The sequence below is a fragment of the Rhipicephalus sanguineus genome, chromosome 3 (genome assembly GCF_013339695.2).
Source record: "Rhipicephalus sanguineus isolate Rsan-2018 chromosome 3, BIME_Rsan_1.4, whole genome shotgun sequence".
NCBI lineage: Eukaryota > Metazoa > Arthropoda > Arachnida > Ixodida > Ixodidae > Rhipicephalus > Rhipicephalus sanguineus.
The window spans coordinates 149,049,992-149,066,051 of NC_051178.1; the positions used below are offsets into that span (position 1 = coordinate 149,049,992).

Here is a 16,060-nt window from a genome sequence, read left to right on the forward strand (position 1 = left end):
CAGGTGCTGCTACTATATCACTTATAATCGCGATCAGGCCCGATCGGGATCAAGATTAACGCGATCTGCTCATCGATATCTGGCTCCCAGATTGCAATTTGACTGACGTTTGCGCTAAACTCGATCCGGATTAGTTTGGACCGAATAGCAGCGATGATTGTTGATCGCGATCAAGAAATCCGACCCGGACTGATTCTGATAGCGATCAAAACTACCCGTGTGAGACCGATATAAGAGGTAATCTAGTTTTTCGTTGGTGAACGGAAGACATGATAATGCAGGCATGACTAAGACGAGCCATTTCGGTCGCGGCCTGCTAGATAACGGCTTACTTGCGCTATCAGAGTGTTATTTGTTGTGCGTTGTGCTTGTGTGTTTCTTTTGTTCTTGCGACTGATCGCATTTCTGTCACAATTATGCGTGAATTCTCCCCCCCCCCCCCCAAAAAAAAAAAAACCCTCATTTGGGAACGAGCGCCAGTAAGCGTCATCTCTATTCATCCATTCGTTTGTTTTTTTCCACCAAACATTCACAATAAACGGAATCTAACAACCACGACAAGCGCGATCGAGAAGCGGTATCATCGCACGTAATCGTTCGCAGCGGAAAGCAGATCCTATAGCTGTGCACTTTAGACTGAATGAGAGTTACCACCGTGAGAGGTGATGGACTCTCAGCTGAATATTCAGCATATTGAGGACACCCCCATTTTTAAGCAACGCGCAAATAGCCTACGAAAAAAAGACGTTGATGAGCAGGCCGGAACGATATTTAAAATGTAGCATTCGGCGATGCTTTGATACGAGCAATAGGACAGGCGCCTTACCTCGCAAAGAACGCTGTTCTTTGTCGGAACAAAGTTTCTTTGGCCGATGTTTTGCAGCCACTGCTTCTTGCGCCAGCCATCACGCTTACCATGGGGAATCGTAAAAAGTGCATAACCGTTTGCATTCTCATTGTGGCAGTTATAGGTGCAACACAACGGCATAGCGCCCACGCAAAGCACAGAAAACAAAGCGCGCGCAACGTTTGCTACGCGGAGCCCCGGCGTAAAATGGCGCGAGCGAAAAAGAAAAATACCAGCAAAACGCAAGATCCGCGCGTCTCCAAGGGCAACGGCGAAGGAGACCAATCGTCGGCGCGGAAGAGCGGCGGAGAACGGGGGGACGCGTAAGGGGCGAGGAGGGAGAGAGGAGGACGCGCGCGCGGCGGCGAGTACACTGAATGGCGGTACTTTCCCAAGATCAAGGGGCTTTAGTTCCGCGTCCGCTCCTCCTTCCTAACGCCGTCGCCGCTCTCTCCCCCGCCGGCGCATCTCCGCTTAGAAGCACGCTCGCTCCCTCGCATCTCTGAGAACGTTCCGGCAGCCGCATTATAACCGGTCTTTCATCTCGGGGGACTGCACAATAAGCGGTATGCGTATACATGGAGTTCTATGGGAGGGTAAACGGGAGTCAGAAAAAACCGCATTATAGCCGGTACTGCACTGTAAGCGGTTACGTTATAAGTGGTCTGAGCTGCATTCGCACAGCTCTAGTTTTCATTCAAAATAAATAATGAATAAATTGATGAATTAACTAAAACTTAGATTGGTGGTTCTCAAATAGGGGTCTGCAAAGCCATTCTTCGGGGTCTGCGAAACCCATCCTTGAAAACAACAACAACAACAAAATACAACAACAACAAAGAATACACGTTTTTTAGTGGCACACCACATCCCGCGGCAGCGGCCCCTTCAGACTTTTGGTATGCTTCGTCACATAACACCTTTGCATTGTGGCAAAGCTTACTTATGTTTCCCCTTCTCCTCGAGATGGCTGTAAAGCTTTTGTTGCATTTTTCTACGACATATGCACGCAAGCATACTTTTTCTAGGATTGCGTATTTGAGGAGCAAACATAGCTAGAAACAGGTTGAATGTGGCTGCAGACCGCACAACTTACTGACAAGCTGTTGAGATTGAATTGGCGTGGCACTTAAAGGGGCCCTGCAACACTTTTCGAGCATGCTCAAAAAGCGCTGCCGACCGGTAGTCGAGGCTCCCGAGAACACGCGAGCCAAATATTACAGCGATGCGCACGGCCTGGAATTTACAATAAATTCTCAAAGTCAGCTGAAAATCGCTCCCTCTTCTCTCGACAAATGATGTATTAGTCCGCAAAATATGACGCGATTGTCGGCAGTTCCACCATTGGCTGATGTTATAATCACGATAACACCCTCATTATTACTTTCGTTGTTAATTTTGAGTTCAATAAGTAGATAATATGTATGTTTATATTCTGTTATCGCATTAAAAACACCGAACAAACATTACTATTAGCACTTCCGGTCTCACCGACAGCTCGTCTGCTCGTAGTTGCGTGGTTCCGTTTTATTCGCCATGCGCAGTGCCGAAAACGTGAATATTTCTGTGCTTTTGACCATCGCCGGTTGCCGTTAAGAGTGGCAGCCGTTCGAGTGTTGCCTCGTCAGCTGAGAACTGCATCGTCGGCACGTTCTCACGACCGACCGAGGCACGGGCGCATTGGTCTCCGATAACAATGCTGGCGTCCGGTAATGGCGGCGCTTCGGGGTCGTCTGCCAGTGCCGTCTTACGAGGCGGTGTATCGGAGTATGGGCCGAAACCGATCTCAGCTGTCATTCGTTCCAAACGAGCGCGCAGGTTTGCTTCCATGGTTGGCAGAGCGATGAAAACACTACGGCGTTCGAGGTGCACACCCAACATTACCAAACTGACGCGCAGTTTTCAAGCACGCGCGATATCGGCTCCGCTCGACGAGAACGACGCAAGCCGACCGGAAGTGGCGGCACAGACCACGTGGTTGCGCCCAGACGTCAGAGAGAAAAAAATGAAGAAAAAAACTCCGCCGGCGCTCTTTGGCGGAGCCTCGCTCCTCTGCGCTGCCTCCCTCGACTCGCTGCCTAGCTTTCCGTGCGCTCGCGGCGTTGAGTTGAGGGAGAAAGCTGCGGAACGTGATCTCTATAATTTGGTAACACCACTTAGACTTGACGGATTCGAAAAATTTTTGCGGCACATGACTCGTGAAGAGTCATACGTCAATAATGAGACTATTCCAATATAACTAAGAAAGGCGTTGCAGGGCCCCTTTAAGTTTGACCATTCTTTGTCAGGGAGAAATAAAAGGCACCTATTTCCGTAGGTCGGCAAACTCACTCATTAGTCGACTCACTCAGACTCAGATCAAGCCGTGATTCTTAGTCTGAGTGAGTCCGGGTCAGTGATACTTTCGTGAGCTTGAGTCTGAGGGAGTCCTGTTGAGAAAATTTTTAGTGAGTCTGAGTCCGAGTGAGTCCGGTTGAGGAAAACTTTGGCGAGTCTGAGTCCGAGTGAGCTCTAAGCACAAAATATATTTGTTGAGTGAGTCTGAGTGAGCTACACACGTTTTGCCGACCTCTCTTCTATCTACACCATTTCAGCATTACTATCAGCCTTATGTCGGCTCACGTTTACACTCCCGTCAACTCACACATACTTCAAAGCCCTAGAGTTCATGCGCCAGCTAAATATTTATTGATCAGATGCGTGAGTTACAGAGGTGGGGGTGCCATGACCTGCCCCCAAAAGCTCTTTCACAGGAAGTTCTTGATAAAAATATTTCGTCTGAGTCATCCCTTTCAACAAAAATGTCCTTACTGGATTGCAACCACGGATAACTCATATTTGAAGGTACGAGATCAAAAGACGCCAAGCAGAGCACTGATCATGCGAGATATTGGTGTCAAAGAGCATTGACACCATAGTCGATAAAACCAATTATACGCTAACAGACTCATGAGCCGACTCACTCAGACTCAGACAGAGCCGTGAGTCTGAGTCTGAGTGAGTAATAACTTCGTGAGTTTGAGTCAGAGTGAGTCCGGTTGAGAAAATTTTCGCGAGAGTCCGAGTGAGTCTGGTTGAGGAAAATTTTCGTGAGTCTGAGTCCGAGTGAGCTCTAAGGACAAAATATATTTCATGAGTGAGTCTGAGTGAGCTCCACATTTTTTGCCAACCTATGCCTATTTCACGCTGCATGTTGTGTTAATTTATGACCCCCAAGTTTCTCTCACTGCAAGGGGTCCCTCATCATTTCAACCAGCCCACAAGGGGTCTCCGAAACATTCATGGCTGAGAACCACTGACATAGATACTACTATAAAATTATTAATGGTGTTGTTTACATCCCAAAGCTATGCGAGATGCCATAGTGTAGTGGTAGAGGCAGGCGTCAATAGAGTGGATTGTCAAGATTAGGTTACTTGACTGGCTGATTGATGGGCACCCTAAATAATGCATGAGTCCCTTAATATGTGAATATACGTAGCCGGAAGTTTGACTCTCACGCAGAGAAAAAGCGAGACAACTGTACTGTGCACCAAGCATGAGGCCATGGAAAAAAAAAATCAGTATTTTTCTAATTGCTATTTCACTGCAAAGTTATCAGCTGTCAAGTGATCCTTGCCTGTGCTTCCATTTGATGAAGTAGCAGCGGCCACCCGAACTGCCATCATGATCGTCAGTGGGCCAGTTCATGTTGGAGGCTGGTCCCTGGAGCACCGCATAACCTTGAAACTGTCCGCTTCCGTGCACTGAGAATATCAGAATCACTTCCTTGCCTTCCTGTATGGGAAAAGCAGGCAACAGGAATCAACACAGCATGATGCCAACACTGAACACAGCATCTAATGGTCATCGAGATCATTGTGAGGAATGATATAGTTTTGGATGTGCATGCTGCCAGCAAACAAAATTAGGCTACTATGCAAAAGCAAAGCCAACAGTATGTTGTTACGATCGCGCTACGACCCACCACCGTAAAGGCTCCCACAGGCTGGACCCCGAGCACGACTACCTGGGCAAGTGCCTTAGAACCGAGCTGCATTAAGGTGCAGAACGCGTGACCCCTGTGCAGTGCTCTCTTCCTTGCTGGCGTCCCTCTCAGAGACACTGGACGCGTTCCTCGGAGACGCCGGACGCGTCCGAACAGCGGAGCTGCGCCCTCCTCCTCTTAGCGTCCGAGGGCTGATAAAAGGCCGGCGCATCGAGCGTCAAGAGCTTCTGCTTCCACATGCTTTGTGTGTGTTTTGTCCTCTTCACGTATTAAACGCCTTTTTTTCGTTGGCTACCTTTTGCCTTGCCACTGCCTGGATCCTCCCAGCCCAGTCCTTTGGCCCTCGTGTCATGCTACCCACGAGACCCTGGTGCATCTCGTAACAACTGGATGGCAGAGGCGGGATTGCAGTGGCCCTTGCAACTTGTGCCAACTGAACCGTGGACATCACAACGAAGCCCGTGACTGCAGCTACGTGAGTGTCGGACTTTTCTCCTTTGAGATTTGCCAGGCTTTTAAGAATAGCTTTGAAGCTTGAAGCTGGCAGGTTGTCTTTATCGGTACTAAGTCCCTTTGCGTTATCGCACTTGGCGGTAGCTGATAAAGAATGGATAAGGAGAGGGGTTCAGCGTCTGAGCTGGTCATGGATCTCAATTCTCTACGCAAGCCTGAATTGTTGTTGCTATGCGCAGAATTGGGAGTGGAAGCGGGAAACGCCATGCGGAAGCCGCAAATCATTCAGGCTTTGCTTGCCTTGGAAGCAGATGACAGCGAGCTTCTAGAATGTTGGGAAATTGTCAGAGCGCCAGGCAAACGAAGAGAAGAGCCGGGCTGATGAGAAAGAGCGTCAGGCAAACGATGAAAAGAGGCGTGTTGATGAGAAAGAGAGACTATTGCTTGAGCTCGAATTAAAGCGCTTAGAGCTGGAACTGCAGAAGGCGAAGGCGGCTAGCGTCGAAGCGCACCTGCCAGTCGCAGAAGCGCGAGAAAATTTTAGTATGAAGGATTTATTGCAGCCTTTCCAAGTAGGAGAGGACATCGGAATGTTTCTCGTGAACTTTGAACGGACTTGCCAAAGAATGAAGTTCTCTAAGGCGTCATGGCCACAGCGCCTGTTAACCGTTTTACCGTGCCAGGTAGCGGACGCTATGGGGAGACTTAGCGCAGAGCAGTATGAGGACTACGATATTGTAAAATCCAGTCTTCTTAAGAGGTACCGCCTGTCTCCAGAAGCGTTTCGGCAGCGCTTTCGAAAAGCCACTAAGTTGAAAAACGAGTCGTACGTTGAGTTCGGATACAACTTAAAGCTCAACTTCGTTGAATGGCTAAGAAGTGCGGAAGTTTACGGAGACATGGCGAAGGTTGTCGAGTGCCTGTGCCTAGAGCAGTTTTACAACACAATTCCTGACCGAATGCGTTTATGGATCCTAGACAGGCCCGACGTGACCACAGTTGAAAAAGCGGCCGAGCTCGCGGAGGAATACGCGTCGCGTCATGCATCGCAGCAAAGTGAAGGGCGGACGCTCGACGTGTTTCCGAAGCAAGGCGCGGAGAATGGATCCCCAAAGCTTTTCAGACGCAACGGTAACGCGAAAGGCCCAGATCCAGAGAAGGAAATTGAGCATACGTTGCCTGAAGCTACATTTAAAGACAAGAAGAACAAGCAGTTTGAAGCGCAGAAGCCGATAACATGCTATAAGTGCCTTCAACCGGGGCACCTTGCCTCAGGTTGCCGAAATCAGAGTCTTGTATTCTCGTATGTCAGTGCCGACGATGAGAACTTAGAGCTACTTAAGCCGTTCATGAAAGAGTGCACGGTGAAAGGAAAGCGCTGCAGGGTACTTAGAGATTCCGTAGCCACCATGGATGTCGTTCATCCATCTTATGTCAGCGCCAAGGACTTCACTGGCGAGTGTGCATGGATACGACAGGTGGTGCAGAAGCACAGCGTTTGTCTTCCACTCGCGCGCGTCCGTGTCGAGGGGCTCTTTGGAACATTTACTACTGAAGCTGCGGTTTCGGCCAGACTCCCGCCACAGTATTCCTACTTATTTTCGAATAAATCAGAAATGTTTCTGAGGAAAATGGGAACTTGTTTTGAACAGGGGGAGGTTTGCCCGCTTACCCGCTCAAAAGCACGAAAACTTTCTAGGCAGCCGGACTATGATCCGCCTGCCTTGATAGACGCATGCGAGGCGCCACAGCCGAACGCGGATGGCCCAACTCCAGAAAGCGTTGCCGATCTAGACGCTAGAACTGTAGCTAGAACAGATGCCGCGTTTCCGGAGGCGCAAGGGCAAGCTACCATGGAAAAATGTGGCTGTCCCAAAGAGCGATGGCATTTTGTTCCGGCAATATCGAGAAAGGCGAGACGTCGTCTTCGGCGAAAAAAAAAAAAAAAGGTAATGCAGATGGCTTAAGCGGCTGCTTCGAATAACAAGTGTGCCTGAATGTATTGCAAACTCGCGTCTGCAGTGTTTAGCAAAATGTAATTATTTGTGACAATTGAGGTACTGGCTAATGTGTTGGGCATTGGATTTTTGTTCCTGTCGCCTGCCAACATTATTGATTGTTTTAAACTGAGCCTGGTAGGTCATTGGGTGAATTGTCTGGCGCTTGCGGGTTGCTTTCACCGAGGCACTTCTAGTGAAGCCACCATCAAGATCGCACTTCTGAATACGTACAACAAGGCCAGAACTGTTTTGTGTTTTCACAACCGACGCACCAAAAGGAAGCCATCCATACAGCGGTGTGTGTAATGGGTGTTGCTGTGTCGCCTTATCGTGGTGCACTTTCCAGGACGAAAATTGTGCCGCGAACGACAGCGAGTCCAAGCGTCGCCAGCAACGCGCACTTCAGATTTCCGCAAAATATCCCTCTGGACAGTGGTTGCTGACCCTTGTCCATCGGGACAACGATACCCCGGCGGAGAAGCTGTTACGATCGCGCTATGACCCACCACCGTAAAGGCTCCCACAGGCTGGACCCCGAGCACGACTACCTGGGCAAGTGCCTTAGAACCGAGCAGCATTAAGGTGCAGAACGCGCGACCCCTGTGCAGTGCTCTCTTCCTTGCTGGCGTCCCTCTCAGAGACACTGGACGCGTTCCTCGGAGACGCCGGACGCGTCCGAACAGCGGAGCTGCGCCCTCCTCCTCTTAGCGTCCGAGGGCTGATAAAAGGCCGGCGCATCGAGCGTCGGAAGCTTCTGCTTCCACATGCTTTGTGTGTGTTTTGTCCTCTTCACGTATTAAACGCCCTTTTTTCGTTGGCTACCTTTTGCCTTGCCACTGCCTGGATCCTCCCAGCCCAGTCCTTTGGCCCTCGTGTCATGCTACCCACGAGACCCTGGTGCATCTCGTAACAATGTGTACCTCACAACTCGATCTAATGGCCAAGAAAAATGAGCCTTCTCTCTTTTTTCAGTCGGCACTCTGCGTCTTGCTGAACTTCCAGCAAAGCAAGAATGTTCAGCTACGTACCCTGATTGCTGCCTGTATTTTGCGGTCTGTGTTGGGCCCCAAGGACCACAGGCCCGTTGAGAGAGACACGTCCACGGCACGGTGCGTGCCTGCCTTGATGATGAAATATCGACAGTGGCCGTTCACCGTGTGCCTGGGACTTGTGCCACACGGGCTCGGCTGGCCACTGCTTGTCGAGCGCAGGGATGAGCAGTCGGACCGATCGTCGGAGCACCATGAGCTACCTGCGTTCGCCGACACTTGCGTAAGAGCATGTTTCGTAAATGTGGCTTTTCAATGTTAAGATTACAGGTAGTTTGGGCTGTTCACCATGCCTGCGATATCTTTCCCCAGAAGTGCTTCCACAGCGAAGCGTAATAGAATGTGTGTAAGGCTCCACTTTGCTTGTTCTTTGTTGGGAAAAGATATAGTGATCATGAACTGTAACACTTTTTCGCGAAGTAAGGCCATGGTTGAGAAATTGTGAAATTGGCTTTTCTATCAGTCGAAAACCTGCACCTGAAGTGATTTTTAACAAAAATCAAGAATGGTTAGTAGGGCAACCCGTTAATTTTCATTTGGATCCTCCCTACTGTTTAAAAGCCAAATGCCCACACATCAAAGTCAATATGCCTAAAAATAATAAGTTTTGTACCATGACCCCTGCATACAAGTGTGAGCACACCCTACCTGCGTCTGAACGTCCCATTCCCAAGGGAGTTGCCGGCAGACTGGCGCCGGAGCCTCTGCGAGAGGATGGCGACGAGCTTGGGCCATACTCCAACGATCCACCACGGCGCAGGACCGCCCGACGACCGGCAAAACATTCTGCCCCACCCTGGCTCCTGTGATCACTGGTGGAGAAAAAACACACGGGCTCGCAACTACACTTCGTGTAATATAGTAGCCAGGATGACGAAAACATACAGCCAAAAAGCTGAAAAATTAGAGAACTTATTATAATTTTGTGTAGTACCAATGGAGGAGAAAAACAGTGCTAAAGAACAGGAAATAAGGAAGGGAAAGACAATTGTGCCATCGTATGTCTTTTCTTTACATCTCATTCTCTTTCGCTATTTTTTTCCTGCTCAAGTTATGAACCAGCCAGCCATAATGTGTACACCTCTGCAGTGCATATATCATTTACTATAATGCCCCAGGACATCATCCTAAAATATGAAGGTTTCAAACTGACTGGAATAGTGCTCGTCAATTATTATCAGCCAAAGCAAATGAAACAACATAAACGTGGCATGTGTAGATATGGTTTTCCATATATATGTACAGTGGCGCTCAATATGAACTGTAACTCAGTGGCCATGGTTGAAGGAGCCCCAAGCATATACTGTAACACCGGCAAACGTGAAATTGGTTTTGGAAATATTAATAGTCGAAACAGTGTCTATGTCACTGATTGTTTTCTATGTCAATGCCACCTTGCAGCGTTGGCGCCGCTTTGACTACGTGCAGCATGTTGCAACTCATTGGGCACAACTGTACAGTGCAGCGCACATACTAGCGTACAGATGTCTTCACTTCGCTGTCTGTACGATAAAAGCACATCAGTGGAAAAATGGGAGGAGTTCGGCATTACTCTGTAAAAGCGGTTAGGGTGCTCCGAGGCGAGAAAGTACAAGTACCCTACCTTTGCAACTACACGAAGGTGGTAAGAGAAAGAAGAACCAAAACAATAGCTGTAGGTAAATGTCAATGAACCAATACACAATACAAAAATTGTAGTACTTGGCAGCTGGTGGAGGTAAAGTGTAGGCATCTGGGCCAGAAGGCCGTGGTCGCTGCCCGATGCCCGGAGGTGGTCGAGGCAGATTCAGGGCCTCTTCCTCTGACGTGAGCACGCCGACAACAGCACGAATCACAGCGTCATCCGATTGTGACCACGGCTTGGCTGGGGAATGCATGCGGCGCAGAAACAGCGCCTGCAGCTTTTGGCGCAGCTGCAATGCCAGGCGACCACCCTGCACAACATGTTGGCACAGTGTTTGTTGGTCAGCTTGGACCACGGGGGTTGCGTGACAAAAGCAGCTTCATTGGCCAACCCACAATGACTGTGATTTGTCTCTGGCTAACCGTAAGACGGCTGGAGGGTTTTCTGACTGCCTCCTTCAATTGGATGTTGTATACTTACAACAGGTGCAGTTGTGGAAAGAAGGCAGCCTACAGGATGTCTACCGAGTTGAATTTTCTAAATTCCCTGAGTTTTCCACGTTTTCCCTGAGTGTTTTTGCTAAAATTCCCTGAGTGAAGCAGAACTTTGTTTTATGTCAAGATGGGTAGAGACCATATCGCTCGGTGATGTCACTCTCTAATACGCACGTTAGAAAATAAAAACGACTTAATCCCATTTGAATGGTACATAGAACAGTTAAACCTCAATATAGCGAAGTTGGTAAAAGCGCTAACTCACTTCGTTATATCGAAACTTCGTTAAACTGAAATTCGACCTTTCATGCAAGGCATAATTACTGAAGGATTAATCTTAAACTGAAAATGCCACAAGAATGCTCGACTAATATGGCAACATGAAAAAAAATTTTTTAAATTTTTTGCGTGAAAAAAAAAATCAATTTTGTTTAGCCTGAGGTACAGCAATCACAGTTAAATGCCTTGCCGAGTGTCACATGTAAATACGAAACAAATGCGGGTTTAATGCACTGTGGAATTGCGCTTGTTCTGCTGCTCCGGGCTGTTGTCAAATCCTCGCGCGTTGCCCAGAGGAATGCAACGCCTTTGCTACCATGTTGCCCAGCCGAACCATTTGCTCTCCTCGAACGCAAAACATCGAAAACCATCCCAAGTTAGAAAAATAGTAAATTCTCTTTACCCCTTTTGGGCAGTGGCAGGCAAAGCAACCTGAAAAAGGGGGCAAACTGCCTGACAAAGGAGGTGGACGACAGGCACTGAAGAGAGGGGGCGGGGGCTGGCTTAGAGGGGGGAGGGGGGGGGGCGATCGCCGCTACGCCTACCTCCCCCCCCCTGGATCCGCCACTGCTAAGGCTTCAACGGAAGTTTTGCAATTAGAGCACAACACCTACAAAGGTACGAGCCGTCTGCTGATCCCCACTAATGATACCGCGGCGCACGCGACCACGCCTGCTGGTACAAAGTACGCACTTCCTGTCGGACTCACGCAGCCCTCTCCCCACCTCCCCAACCTGCCGGCTCCTATCTCCATGTGCCCATCGCATGAACAAGACGGTCGGCTCGTTTCATCTCTGCTTAAGCCCCGTTCGTCAGCAGCGCTCGCGCGCTTTCACTCGCACATGGAGCATACGACGCGCGGGGTGGTGTAATCGCGATTTGCACTTGATAAGGAAGATCATGGTGAAGGCAAAAAATTCGCGTCGGAGTGTCTATATAATTGCTATTGCAAAAAAAAAAAGCAATATAGCTGCGGGCTAAGATCGCATGAAAGCACGGCAACAGCCTGAATTACGGCACATCCGATTATGGTGGAAACGTTACTGTTTTCCGACAACACGCGCCGAATCGAGCAAATGGGACCCGTGCTGGTGTCGCGAATTTCGGTCGCCGCTTTGCCTTGACTCTGAAAAGTTTTGTAATTCGGCTTTGTAGCAAACATGCACGTGGTGTGGCTGGTAATTGCGACGAGCTGCAGCCCCCAAAAATATCGGTCGACTGCCTAAAACTTGTTTCAGCAGTGCCCTCATCGGGAAAAAAGGAAAGAAAAAAGCTTTCACTTGCTGTGAATGGGCCCGTTAGTTACGCTAGCTCTCGCCTGGAAATTTATTCTATTCTTCACGGAGTCCTAAGTAGCATCTTTGAAGCTCAAGATCAGAGCGAGTGAGCTCTCCGATAATAGCCAACAAGCGTCGTCTTTTTTCTCGCCCATCGGGATGGCTTGCCAGACACCAGCCTTGTCGAAGACATCCGCTACCTGAACGATCGCGATCGCTTGCAAGATAACTCAAGCTCGTTACATCTACTGCTACTGCTTCTACAACTAATCATGCTTGTTACTTGACACGCAGCGATAACAAAAACACCATATCGGGCGCTAACGCACAGCACGCGCGAGAAAGAATACAGAACTACACCGCGTAGTCACAGAACACCCTGACAACATTGCGCGATACGATGTGTCGTGGTTCATGGTTCCCGCATGCCACGCATTAGCCAGATTCTCTCCCACTTCACCGCTCCGAAGGCGATGACAGCATCGAGGTGCGCCACTTCCCCACAGCCGCAGCGGCCGTTTGATTTGAAAAATGCGTTCACAAAATATCGAGCCAGTGCTACCGCGAGTTTCGTTGCCTTTCAATAAAGTTACTATGGATTTTCCCTGATGGGAACACAATTTCCCTGAGTTTTCCCTGAGAATTTCCAGACTACCCGAAATCCCTGAGAATTCCCGGTTTTCCCGGTTTCCCCGGTCGGTAGACACCCTGAGCCTATCACTTGAGGTAGCGAACAGAGAAATTGGGGGCAGTAAATTGGGGGCAGTCCAGGCAGTAAGACTACATGCTATGGACATTCACAGCTAAGTGGCGCTTAGGGCGCAGTCTTGTAGCTTCTTATATACCGCTCTACAGGTGGCGTAGTGGGCGGCCATGGTTGCTGGACTATGCTTTTGGATTACTCTAAGATCGGCCAGACATGACAGCGGACATGTGAACAATTTCAGGACAGATAAGGAACAGCTGTCAGTTATCTGTTGCGAAGCGGAACAGTGGAAGACGATGTGGACGTGCGTCATAATCATGGTAGTGTGTTACGACACGTAAATAGGTCATGGTTGCTTTAACCCCCGACGCTTTAGAGCAAGAGGTGCCCAAAGAGATTTCCAAAGCACATTCCCGGTAGACAGGACATTTCACTGGTCACACAGAAGGCATTAAAAAGGGGAGTGGCATGTCCTTGCCTCAGGCTCTGCCTTGAGGGAAATCCAGTCGTCCAGCTTGAGCATGCACTTCTGCAGCTCCGACTCTTCCTCTTCTTCACTGTCGCTGTCCTCCCCGAGGCCACTGGTCCTTGCTGGATATTGAGAAAAAGGTAGATGACAAGGCCACACAATAATGATGACTGTTCGCATGCCGGCAACAAAACTTCAACAATGTCGCGGTGCAAATGCCATGAGCAAAACTGTCCAGGCATCCCTTGCCCTGCTGGGTTTGACGATTCCTCTAGAAGTTGAACTGTTTGCATGAGATACCTACACATCGAGAAAATCAATACCCAGAGTTTTCTTTAAAAAATATGAGTGTCAGTACCTGTACTTACGCAACTTGTCAATTTGGCATCACATATAAACTATCAAATGTAAATCATTTTGCAATACTCGTTAGTCGGATTACGCTAATGTTAGGCCACCATGCCATATATGTGGAGCCTGCTGCCTTAGGTGCTATAAAAATTCGTTAAAATAATATGTGACATGCAGCTCCGGACTCGAAGAACAGCTGTGGGCATTCCAACGGGCCCGCGACACAGCAGAGAGACTTGGTCTTTCTTTTCCGACGTGGGAGCGGCCCGCAACATGCTAGAGCGCGTTCTGAGGGACCATAACAAAGTTTTTCCATCCATCCATCCATGCTTTCTACATATGTGCAAACTAATTAGCTGAAAAAAACCATACACAGCTTTTCCTATGAACTGTGCAAACTAATCAGTTGAAAAAAACCATACACAGCTTTTCCTATGAGCTGTGCAAACTATAATCAGCTGAAAAAAACCATACACAGCTTTTCTTATGAACTGAAAGTGCCACTGGGAATATTTTCTATATTTTATCCTATACTTAGTCATTCAGGTGGATAAATTATAAACTTCCAATTGCAATGATTACATATTGACCAGAAAGGCACAAGGGGGGATGGTACACCTGAGAATATACAACTTGATTCATTTTTTAGATAGTCTGGACAAAATTTTCACATTAATGTGGTTTTAACTTCTGGTTTCAGAAATATAATTAGTTTTAAATCTAATTGTTATGCAGATGTATTAAACAGTCCTGAATTTGTTCAGTGCCTAATTAACAGCAACCTGCATGGCAATGTACAACCCAGGGAATCAATTCAGCAGGTTCGTAGTGTGTCATGACGAGGTGTAGACCATTTTTCATATAGGTGATATTCAATGCGACCTATATAAACAATATCAATACTAAACGATACGAACTGAACAGTACTACAGTAGAACCCCGCTGTTACGTTCCTCACTGCTGCGTTTTCCCGGCTGTTACGTCGTTTTCCGCCGGTCCCGGCATAGCTCCCATAGGATACAATGTATTGGGAACCCCGCTGTTACGTCGTAACTGTCAGACCGTTCCCGTATGATACGTCGCGAAGTGCGCTCGGAGCCGACCGAGTGACTACCAAAGAGAGCGGCCATGGTGCATTTCCACGCAGCTTGGCCTCGTTTGACCGTAATATTAGCCGCATGAGAGGCGCAAGCAACAGAATCTTTCAATTGATGCAAACAAAAGCATGGCCTTCGAGATTCAAATTGCAAAGATGGCGTCTATGACGTAACTGTTCGCGAAAGCAAGGCCTTCGAGATTGGCATTTACTATTGACAAAAGCATAGCCTTTGAGATTTGCATTGCACAAACATGGCGTGTATGACGTAATTGCTTGCGAAAGCAAGGCCTTCGAGATTGGCATTCACTTCTGCCATCGCGTTGGCGTAGACTCATCATCATCGTTATTTGTCGGAGAACGGGAGGAGTTCGAGCTGGTTGGAGCTCGCATGGTCGTGCGTGCGGTTCGCGGTCGGACTCGCCGCGCCGGTCGTGATTGCGTGTGCTTAGTTCTTTCATGCCTACAGCTGTTGGTGTTAAAAAAATCACATACGTTGATTACATTTCTGTGGATGAGGCCATCCTTAGCTCCGCGTTTCTATCCATCGACTAGATCGCGGCTGAGCGCGCCAATTTTCGTGCTGCTCGTAAGAATTGAAATAAAATTCTGTACCACTAAATATTTTGCCGTTTTTCCTGTTTTTCGTCTCTTACGTTTCCCGTTTCTTATGTTTATTTCCTACGGTCCCTTCAAAAACGTATCAGCGGGGTTCTACTGTATATTGTTTAGTACTATATATCAATACTGAATAATGTGAACTTGCCACGCGATGCCGTGCACGGCGCACGTGGCAAGTGCGTTGCTGTTTCGCGTGCTCACACAGCCAGCTTTGTTTGCCAACAAACCCTACTGGGTCCTGCTTCTCTTGGTGCTCACTGAAACTGAAACTGCGACTGGGTGCTGCAAAAATGTCTTCAAATAATTCACTGTCGTACGCTCCAGCAGACAAGGTTTCCAGCCTTGATACCGTAATTTCGCGCGTATAACCCGCACCAAAAACCCGAAAATTTCAGTGGCAAAGTAGGGGTGCGGATAATACGCGGGGGTTTTCCTATAGTGCTGCTTCACAGCAATAACGTATTGTGCCGTGAAGCCGCTTTACAGTGTAGCGAAGGCTACGGAGGCTGGTTCTCCGCAAATTCGTGTTGCTCCGCAAGTAGTACGGCAGCTTGCGGCCGATTTCGGTTTCGCTTGCTTGCATCGTTGAAGCGTTTAGAAAAACGTTTGGGGAGTAAACCTCACTGTCACATTACAAGTATATTTTTTTTGGACGTTTGCGGCCGCACAGTGACCATCCACCCATCCTCCACCACCCTCCACTTGTCCTACGTCATGGACGCCAGGTTTACTTTGGAAAAGGGCTTGCCGAAAAGGTGTGCTGTCTAAGAAACAGAAAGAAAAGGAGGAATTTTTGCAAAGTGAAC

At 48.4% G+C, this 16,060-nt stretch overlaps 1 protein-coding gene across 1 annotated transcript in view; it reads right to left on the reverse strand.

Annotated features, from left to right (window-relative positions):
• Nucleotides 1-4,472: 4,472 nt before the first annotated feature.
• The window catches only part of LOC119385958 (3'-5' RNA helicase YTHDC2-like), a gene marked incomplete at its 3' end in the record, with an annotated part of 36,820 nt that continues 25,232 nt past the window's right edge, over nucleotides 4,473-16,060 (reverse strand). Inside the window, 5 exon segments of the mRNA XM_049414172.1 lie at nucleotides 4,473-4,624; nucleotides 8,317-8,540; nucleotides 8,986-9,149; nucleotides 10,039-10,271; nucleotides 13,196-13,308. Of these exon segments, the coding sequence (XP_049270129.1) occupies nucleotides 4,473-4,624; nucleotides 8,317-8,540; nucleotides 8,986-9,149; nucleotides 10,039-10,271; nucleotides 13,196-13,308 (886 nt within the window).